The sequence below is a fragment of the Cololabis saira genome, chromosome 8 (assembly GCF_033807715.1).
Source record: "Cololabis saira isolate AMF1-May2022 chromosome 8, fColSai1.1, whole genome shotgun sequence".
Lineage (NCBI taxonomy): Eukaryota > Metazoa > Chordata > Actinopteri > Beloniformes > Belonidae > Cololabis > Cololabis saira.
Window position 1 is genome coordinate 39,867,380 of NC_084594.1, and position 10,889 is coordinate 39,878,268.

Genomic DNA, 10,889 nt, shown 5'->3' on the forward strand with positions numbered 1-10,889 from the left:
AGTAAAATAACATCAGTTTTCCATTCTGGTTACTGAGAAAGGTCAAATATGTGCCAAGTGTGTACAGATGGCAGATTTAGTGGTTCCACCCGGACACGTGTTAAAACTCCTAAGAAAAACACTTTGTTTAGCATCTACTTTTGCACATTTATTAATCAGATTACTTTACATTTTTTTCTAAATTTGCAACTATCATAAGATTCAAAGGTGGTTTTTGCTTTTTTTTTAGGTAGAGATATAAAATGTAAGCTTCCAATGAATTTACCCTGACACAGTCACACACGTCTTTATTAGGTACACCAGTCGTTAACGCAAATTTCTAATCAGCCAATCACATAGCAGCAGCTCAATGTATTTAGGCATGTAGATATGGTCAAGGCGATCTGCTGCAGTTCAAACCAGCATCAGAATGGAGAAGAAAGGTGATTTAAGTAACTTGGAACGTGGCATGGTTGTTGGTTGTTAGGGTTTACAGAGAATAGTCCGGACGAGAGGAAATATCAAGTGAGCGGCCGCTCTGTGGGCGCAAATACCTTGTGGATGCCAGAGGTCAGAAGAGAATGGCTAGACTGGTTCGAGCTGATAGAATGGGCAACAGTAACTCAAATAACCACTTGTTATAACCGAGGTGTGCAGAAGAGCATCTCTGAATGCACAACACGTGGAACCTTGATGGGGATGGGCTACAGCAGCAGAAGACCACATCATCCTGTCAGCTAAAAACAGGAAACTGAGGCTACAATTCACAGAGGCTAAACAAAATTGGAAAACAGAAGATTGGAAAAATGTTGCCTGGTCTGATTTCCAATTCAAAATAGCCAGTGTGTAAGAAATGGGTTATAAAATGAATGTACCATGTTTTACATCAAAATTTCAGTTGATACGGTGTCCTTTAGTCATGTCACCCAGGCAACCAAGGGATTGTTATGACATGAAGTGAATGTGGTGAAAGAATGTATTTTTATCTAAAATCATGATCTCTTGCTAAACCTATCCAAGTACCATTTATCCCTGATTCAAAAACTTAACAAAATCTGAAAAAAGATTGACCATGAAATTTTACTAAAGAGCAAGCCAGAAGGATATTTAGCGCCTAAATATGAAAATATGGACAGAATCAAAGTCATTGACAGTGATGGAAATTTAGTTTTTTGCAAACTTTTCTCCTTCACTCTACTTAGATTGTGTTTTTCAAAATGATCCATGCTGTCTATGGAACATTATGGAACAATATAAATATAATAGGTTTATGTTGTTTGTATTGGTAAGTACATAAAAATTACATGAACGTTTGTAATCAATCGCAGTGGGTACTTCTTGCCCAAATTTTGACTGATTGAGATCAATGTTTTATGGTTGCCCCCATTTGATCACCATTTGCAATTTTCTGTTTGTCCAAATTCTTTTCGAGGCGGGATCACATATTCAAAATTGGATTAAGATCTGGGGATTTTCCTGATCGCAGATCCAAAATTCCAGTGATCCATGAGCTCTGAACCACTTTATCACTTTTGCCTTGTGATGTGCTGCTTCATCACGAAGGAAAGTGCACAGTTCATCCCGAAGCTGCTCTTGGAGGACATGTTGATGCCATTCTTTATTCATGGCAGTGTTTGGGGGTGCATTTGAAATTATCAGATATTCCTTAGCTTAGACAACAGGCAACCTCAAACATGCATAGTCTCGTCTGGTTTCACTCCTGGCAAGATACAGGACTCACAGCCGTGTTCACCACTTCTGCAGAAAATTGATTTTCCAGATGCATTTTTTTTTCTTCTAACTCCAAGTGATGTGATGATTCATCAGGAAAGAGGGTAAAAGCTGATTTAGGTAGGCGCTACCTGAACAGATTACACCTATCAGTAAATATTTCAATTCAGTTCAGTTTTTAGAACCTAATAAATTATAAATACTTTTGCTGATGGAAATTTCGATGGAAAGGTTGATTATTTTGTTTGGTTTGATAAAGGGGTGTAATCATTTTGACCTTAAGTCTACTTTAACTTCCAGTCTTTGTGAAATTATACAAAAGTGTGTGATCTTGATTCCCCCTCTCAAGCTAATCCATGAATGGACATAGACTCCTTCTTAATGAATCATTTACATATGAAAATGCTGTTTGCCCCCCCGTTATTAGATATGGCAACGAAACAATGGCTCAATGGGATGCTCATTTAGAAATTAGTAAGACTACATGTGTTTTAGTCCATATATTCAATTATGGAATCAGAAGCAGCAAAACAAAACAAAAAAACAACAGTAAAAGAGAAAACGTGATGAAAGGTTTGTAGGTTAAGAGAAAACAGACCTTAAAATGGTTCAAAATAACACGTAAACATTTTTTAAAGCTGGACAAAAAACCAAAACATAATCAAAATTGCAAATTCTTATTTGTCTGATATTTTATGTTAAATTTTTGTTGGGGGGGTTCAATTGACTTTCTTTAAAGAATTTCAAATATACATTGTTGATCAATTTATTATGAATATTCTAAATTAAATCAGTGTAATTTTTCCCTCCTGTGTCATTTAAGACAGCATTTTATCCACTGATCCATCATAAATATAATTCCTTCAACAGAGTTGTTTGAAAAGAAGAATATGAGAAAAAGGAAAATCTTGTGACTGCGGGGGAAAGGTTTGGAAAGGTTTGCCACATGCAGCCAGCGTTTGTGAGCCGCGCATGCCTGCAGGCAACGAGCTCAAACCCCTTAAATCAATGCCCCAGCTAATTGCTGTTAGAAGTGAATAGAGGGACCTGAGTTAGAGCAATGGGATCAATGTTTATTGTCTGGATGAGCTGACAATTGTGGCTGAATAAACTCCAATTAGAATATTTTTACCTAATTTGCATATGAGTGGCGGAGAGACAACAGGTCTTAATCCCTGCATGCTGGGCTGCAGGTGTAAGACTGATAAAGGATGTTGTTTTAAGGAGCACTAGTCTTGTAGGATGCCACCATGCTGGGCTAAGAACGGCATTCAGTTTGTAGGGGCTGTGGTCAATTATCTACAAAAAAACACTGCTCATATGTAAATAAATAATAACAACACTTTAAGTGGCAAAAGTGGCACATTTTTCATGTTCCTTATATATGTGTATGACGTGTTCTAAGAAAACTAAATAGAAAAGCGCTCCAAGTGGCCTGAGAACGCCCGTGCAAAAACAAAACCAATCCAACTCTCGGCCTTCCAGCAGCCTCCAGAAGCTTTGGCTGTCCCTCTCTTTGTTGGAGGCCTCTTTGGCTGAAGAACATGGTTTGTCTGGATGGTTAGCTCCAGCTGAACACTGCCAACCCCAAATGTCCGACCCAACAACTAAAAGTGTGAAACCATTACATAAACTGTGCTCATGTGAAAAACAAGACGTAACAAACAGATGTTTGCTGCTCTTTAAATGCTGCACGTCTAATCTGAATCCCAGTTCAAGTTCATACCGTGGTTTTGCTTTACCTTTCACACAATAGTATGAAGGCAAGTGAACAATGGTGCGATTTCACTTTCAATGTGTTTAAGAAGACTCGTCTGTAGAAAGTTTGTTCAGTCACACTTGTTAGTGGTGGCATTGTGTCGGTGGTAAATAAAGCAGTCCCTGCCATCAGCTGTTGGCTCTAGTGAGCCGACTCTTATTCTCAGGTTGTAAGTGACAGTGACAAGTGCAGGCCCATCTCACTGCTTTGTAGCTTTTGCTAGAAAAATTCTGTGAGGTGACTGTAAAAAGAGCAAAACAGAAGAGACAAAGATCACTGATCACAGACAAAACAGACACATGCTCAGGAACGCTTCCAGAGTAATTACATTAATTAGCACTTGTGGTTTTTGACCAAATATTAAAGACCATATTTGGGAGTCTGCTGAAAGGCTTTTCACATGAAATACAGAAACTGTGTTTAAAAACTGTACACTGGTACATACATATATATATATATATATATATATATATATATATATATATATATATATATATATATATATATATATATATATATATATAAATAAAAAAATATATATATGTATGTATAATATATATATATATAAATAAAAATATATATATATGTATGTATAATATATATATATATATATATATATATATATATATATATATATATATATATATATATATATATATATATATATATATATATATATATATATATATATATATATATATATATATATACACATACATATATTCTGTGTTATGTCAATTTTTACAAATTCGGATGGTTGATTTATGATGCTGACGTTTTTGTTTTCTATTCGTTGTTTGCAGGTGCATTGAATACATATAAATTAAAAGATGTATTAAATAACATTTTAAACCACATTCATCACATAACAGCGTCACCTGTTGAGCAGCAGCGGTGCCGGCAGGTGCGCCTGCCTGTCAATTGGCTGGATATTCTCAGATTTGGAGCAATGTTTTTATTTATTTATTTGTTCTTTGTTTTTATTTTATTTATTTTTTATCCGCGAGTTCATTGGCGGACCCCAGGTCATTTTCACCTTTACTCTGCAACCTTCTCTTCATCCAAGTGTGTCATGTGACCATGGCTTGTTTGGCCTCTCAGGTAAAACGTTTTCAAACAGAGAAGTGTTGTTCACTGCAGGAAGCTGCAGATTCCTGTACACTCTTCCCTGCCTCGTTGGAGCTAAAAAAAAAAAAACCCAACAACACAAAACTCTCTTCCCATTTGTCCTTGTATACCTCAGCCCGAGTTGAGTCCTTTCTTTTTCCTCTCCTCTCGTTTAATCCGTCCTCAATATGAGACAAGAAAAGAAAATACTATAAACCAGGTTCACGCAGGGCTTTAGTGGGCAGAAGTGAAAGAGCTTGTGTGTTTTTTTTCTTCCTCCTTTTCTTTCTTTCTCCCCGCATGCTCAACAGAGCTTTTAATCGCGCTGGAAAATTGCTTCTTTGGAATAAAGAAGAGGAGAAAATGCCGCTCAGGAGCCAAAAGGGGGGATTGTGCTCTTAAACAGGTGGAAATCTGACATCCTCCAATTTTGACAAATAGTAGCTGTGAGGTTTTAAAAGGAGGCTCCATCTCCGAGGATTAACACTTTCTCCTGAAATGGTTCCCAAACTGGACAAAAAAACTCAGATTAGACCAAGCTCTGTTGTTACGCAAATGAACGCAGACGCGTCTCTTCAGCGTCTGCAGGAGCTTGCTGAGCTGAGCAGACCCGAACCAAGACAAGAACTGGACCAGAACCAGATTAGGAACTGTTCTCCTCACTGCGCTGTTCGTGCATGCGCCCAAATTGGAAGAAAAAAAAAGCGTCTCCTCCTCGTCACCCGGCGGACACTTTGGGTGCCCAGTGGGATGAAGAGGGGCGGGCTCTGCAGCATGTGACAGAGATGTGGCTCCGTCTCAACTGACCATTAAAGAGCTCAACTCCAACACCGACTCTACTGGGAGCTCCTTGCGTGTTCCAGCTGTAAGATTTCTGCATCAGTCCTCTTCCCTCCCTTCTTCTTCCTCCTCTTCTTCATCTAACGAACTCTGTAAAGTCTTGTTAATGTTGTGTGCACAAGTTAATGAGGATTAATCCTTCGCCCCTGGATGCTTTTTGGGGCGGGGAGGGGAGGGGAGGTTTTCCATTTGAATACAAATGCGAGACAGTCAGTGTGACAGCCAGGTGCGTATTAAACTGATGCGCGCGGTGCTTTCTGCCGGGAGCTGCGCGGAGTAGTGAAGACGCGGAGCAGCTGGAGCAGCTGGAACAGCAGCTGGAACCTAAACAAACCTAAACCAAACACGCAGGGAAAAAACAACAGGTCCATGGCCAGCTCCGGCACCGTGGAGACGGTGATGTCCTGCAGGACGGGGCCCTCGGCGGCCCCCAAGAGCCTGGCCTTCTCCATCGACAGGATCATGTCCAAGAGCGCGGAGCCTCGGAGGAGCACCGAGGACAGGACGGAGGGCAGGAAGCTGCTGGGGCTCTGCTCCCCCATCCCCTGCATGATCCCGCTGCAGCCGCTCAGCTACGACCTGCAGGCCAAGGCGCTCATCAACTACTCGGAGCTGTGGAGAGCCAGTTTCAGGGGGACTATCTGCGGCTCCGCGGCCGCGCACTGCAAAGGGAGCTCATCGTGCGCCCTGTGCAGCAAAGCGGACCCGGGTGCAGCTGGGAACAGGGTGGTGAGGCCGCAGGTGCTGCACCAGACCGTGGCCGTGCCCGGCTGCGGCTCCCTGTACTACCTGAACTACGTGGAGTCCTCGTACCCGCAGCACCCGGAGGTGCTGGCCGGGCACTGGCTGTCCGGCGCGCAGGCGCAGGCCTCGCTGTCCGCGCAGCGCACGCTGCTGCTGCTGGAGAACGCCAAGCTGGCCGGCGTGGGCTCCGAGAAGCTGCCCACGCCCCAGTACCCGCACAAGGAGCACTTACCCGGCCAGCTGGACCAGATCGTGAAGGAGAACCAGAGCCTGAGCTCCGAGAAGAGCGGCGTCAAGACGCACGGCAAAGTGAGCGGCGGCGGCGCGGATGGAAAACACAAGAACTTCACCTGCGAAGTGTGTGGAAAGGTAAACTTCAAACAAACAACGCTTTCCCAGCTTTTTTTTTTACTCGCAAATTGTACAGGGTGGGTTCTGATTTATTTATAGAGCCAGGTCCTGCTCAAGGTTTCTTCTCCTAAATGGGAGTTTTTCTTGCCACTGTTTGGCTTAAGGGGAGTTTTTACCTGCCATTGTTTATATAATAATTGCTCATGTTCTGGGTCTCTGGAAATATCCTAGAGACAACTTTTGTTGTATTAGACGCTATATAAATAACATTGAATTTAATTGAATAAAAAAAATAGCTTTCAAGCCGTCAAAGCAACACATTTCATTAAACTGACTCGTTTTCGTTGACTTTTGTCTGCAGGTTTTTAACGCGCACTACAACCTGACGCGGCACATGCCCGTGCACACCGGCGCACGGCCTTTCGTGTGTAAAGTTTGCGGGAAAGGTTTCCGGCAGGCGAGCACGCTCTGCAGACACAAGATCATCCACACGCAGGTGAGCAGCGGCGCACGCACGCACTCTTCCAAAGCCCAGGCGCTCTTCTGCATATTTATCTGTATGTTTTATATTTTTCTCTTAAATTTGAAGGAGAAGCCTCACAAATGTAACCAGTGTGGGAAAGCCTTCAACAGGAGCTCCACGCTCAACACGCACGTACGGATCCACGCGGGATACAAGCCGTTTGTCTGCGAGTTCTGCGGGAAAGGTTTCCATCAGAAAGGTAAGAAGAGCAAAAAATCCAGCGCGTAACTTTTTTTTTTTTTTTTTTTTTTTTATGTGTTTGTTTGTTACAGTTTTGAGCCACATCAGAACGATCTTGTTTCAAAGCCGCGCTTCTCTCGTTATATTGGTTGTGGACTGGATATGAAATCTTCTCTATTCTACAAAATTAAATGAACCACAATGATAATTGAGTGAATAAATAACAAATAATAAAGATAAAAATGTTTCGAATTAACTGTAAAGAAAAGCTTGTGGGTGAAAATGATGGGTTTATGTTTATAATCCAAAGATCATCGACATGAGTGTTTAATTGCATCTTGAAATACAGTTAAAAAGTGTTTGTGTTTGTGTGTGTGGGGAGGGGGCGGGGGGTCTGCTGTTACCGAATTATTAAAAAAACCCAAATAAATTATTTCAAGCTTAAATGGATTTTGTAATAATAATAATAATAATAATAATAATAATAATAATAATAATAATAATAATAATAATAATAATAATAATAATAGCCTAATTATTATTATTGTTATTATTATTATGATTTAATAATAATTATTATAATAACGCTATTATTATTATTATTATTATTATTATTATTATTTCTGTATTATTATCATTGTTATTGTTATTGTTAGATATCAGTGCTCAGCAAAGTAAAAAAACACACTCATATTAAAGACAGAAATCTCCTCAATGGGAGAGAGCGGTTGCGTAATTCCTGGGTTTTTGCTTTAGGTTTTTTCTTTTCCTTTCCTTTAAAAAAAAAAAAAAAGGAATGCTGAGTACGAGGGGAGAAGAGTGGTGCTCTGTAATTTCACTGCACATCAGGAGGCAGATTTTCTGCCTCAACTGTGACGCTCGTTTCAACACTCTTGTTGTTCAGTGGATGCGCAGCTCGGAGTCTGCGAGCCGGACAAATGTGAGGAAAAAACAGACGCCAGTCTGGGATAAAGCGGACTAGTCTCGGGCCACCCCTTCCTTCCACGGACCTGTCGTGTCTCCTGCGGGTCGGCTTTGCTCGACCTGCTAGAGCTGGAAATCTTTTTTCTTTTTTTCTTCCTGCGGAGTCGTCACTGCGCTTGATTTTGACAAAGTTTGACAACTTCTTGACTTCAGCACGCAGAAAGCTGATTAATGAAGGCTGCCCAGAGCACAAGGACCCAGAATTCCACGTGAACTGTTGACCTGCAGGAGAAAAAGAGGAACCAGGAGGCCCTAGTTAATCCTCTTTTTTTAAATAAAAAAAAAAATAAAAATCCAGCGAACAACTTTTTAAATAGCTTTTTGATCTCTCTTTTTTCCTTTGTAAAAGAATAACCGGCAAATGTGATATAGCAGAAGCGTGTCTTTTGCATTTTCTGAATTTTAAATTATTTTCGACAATTAATAAAAAAAACATGACTTGCTTTCTTATATTAGTTGGGACAGGTCACAGAATTGTGACTTTTACAAGCAGATGAAACGTCTTCCCCAAGACTTCCCCGCGTGTTTTGAAACATCACCGCAGCCGTCTTTTCGGGGTTTTTTTCCAAGGCAAATATCTGAGCTTCTACAACATAATTTCAATAGTTTCAAATAGATATCTTGATTTTGTGCGGCATTTCTGGGGTTGTTGGATTATTTCCTCTGGATGTCCATGTTTTTAAATGAACAAGCCATTCACAATATTGCACAGTTCACTGACAGTTTGTAGATATTGAGCTGTTTTTCTACTTGACATAGACAGATAAGTGTAGGTGCTATCTAATTTTTCTTGGACTTCACGGGTTGAAGTGATAGAATAAAAAAAAACATTTCAAACACTTTATGGTGAACAGATGAGCTGCAGTTTGGATGAGCAGACGTCAAAGAGTCGTTGCTCATGTGTCTTTGTCGTTCAGGAGGAAAGTGGACACTTGAGTCTGGGATCTCTTGATAAAACTGTACAAATATATGAATGAGTCATAATTCTATAGGTGGATTTAATGATGTTTCCATGTCTTCTTTTCTGTTATACCGTTTTAGTTTAAGTCAAGCTCATGATTTCCCCCTCTTTTCTTCTGTATAGGTAACTACAAGAACCACAAGTTGACGCACAGTGGAGAGAAGCAGTACAAGTGCTCCATCTGCAACAAGGCCTTCCACCAGGTCTACAACCTGACGTTCCACATGCACACGCACAACGACAAGAAGCCGTTCACTTGCGCCACCTGTGGCAAAGGCTTCTGCCGCAACTTCGACCTGAAGAAGCACATCAGGAAGCTGCACGACAATGCTTTTCCTGCAGCGGTTGCGGCGGCGGAGGCTTGCAGAGATCTGCAGAGCTGAGGGCCGCACATGCGTGCAAGGAACTAACACAACAGTCTGAACTGAGTCCTGAAGGAACATTTCTGTCCACATGAGAATCTACGAGTCTCCTTGCACACTTGGAACTGTAAATAATAGCTTATGGAAATTGAAATCAAAGCGTTATTTAAAAATGTGAATTGCCATGTTGTGTATTTCACAAAAAAACGTGAATGTGAATAAATAATTTATAACTTATAATGAAAACTGAGTGTTTTAGTCATGTTGTTTCAATTTTTGAAGGGATTTCAAAATAAAAATGAAAACTATGACAACGTTTGGGAACATTTTCATTTTGAATCGAAATCAACGGACAAGCTTAACAAAAACGGATTTCAATTTATTTAAGGGGAATGTCTGAAACAGAAGTGAAACAAGACACGTGACAGAAAACAACAACAGAACCCGGATTCATGGCTTGGTGCGTTTCTTATGTCATTTTCTTGTCTTATTTGTTTTATGAAATCGGTGAGTCTGGGGAGAATAAAGTCCGATCAACGAGTTAAATGTCTCTTAACTCCATGTGCCAGCAGAGGACTGATCCTCTGGTTTCAGACAGGACGGCTCACCTCCTGCAGAACTCCCGTCTGCTGCTCCGCAGCCACTTTGTTTCAACATTTATTAACAGGCACGTTCTTAATAAAGCAGAATTTACACTTGACTCTGGCATAATGGCGCACATGATCGCAGATAACGTGGGCCCTTGACGGAGAATGACATTAAGCGGCTAAGCGGCCCCGGGGGGCCCCGGGGGGGTGAGGTGTGTGTGGGGGGGAAGTGTCTCATCCTTCTCCTCATCACAACAGCAGATAATGGAGCTCTCGGGCCGCGGCTCCTCGTCCGCGGCTCCGCGTTAATGGAGCGCAGCGGATTCTGCGCACGGACCCTGGAACAATATTATCCCTGCGCGGCTCCGCGGGGACGCGGCTCCGTGCTCGCACCCGGCGCCGCTTCTATTAACAGCTCATTAGCTGGTCCGGGCCCGCACAGACCCGGCCAGGATAATACTGGCAGATGAGCACTCCGCTCCCCTGCAGCAGGCCGCCGCACACGCGCACGTTTGCAGAATAAACTGACGGAAGTTCAGATCGAAGCACACTCTTCATTTCATCAGGTTTCTCTTGATCATTCATGACGTCATGAGTCATTATCCCCTTTAATTTGTTAGGATTTTATGAAGTTGTTAAAAGTATGAGGGTTTTTTTTCTATAAGATTGTACACTGATGGTTGCTCTCAGTGCAGAATAACCTCCTGTTTTTATGAGCAGACTGATAAACTGAGGTCTTCTTAGGAGAGGACGGTAAAGAGGAACGGATGTTTAAGATTGA

The 10,889-nt window shown here is 41.4% G+C and overlaps 1 protein-coding gene across 1 annotated transcript; it reads left to right on the plus strand.

Moving 5' to 3' along the window:
- Positions 1-5,366: 5,366 nt before the first annotated feature.
- Positions 5,367-9,780, plus strand: fezf2 (FEZ family zinc finger 2). The gene is made up of 4 exons (XM_061728710.1): positions 5,367-6,529; positions 6,873-7,007; positions 7,101-7,233; positions 9,283-9,780. Exons 1-4 carry the CDS (start codon positions 5,786-5,788, stop codon positions 9,540-9,542), a joined length of 1,272 nt encoding a protein of 423 aa, XP_061584694.1. The 5' UTR covers positions 5,367-5,785; the 3' UTR covers positions 9,543-9,780.
- The last annotated feature ends 1,109 nt before the right edge of the window (positions 9,781-10,889 follow it).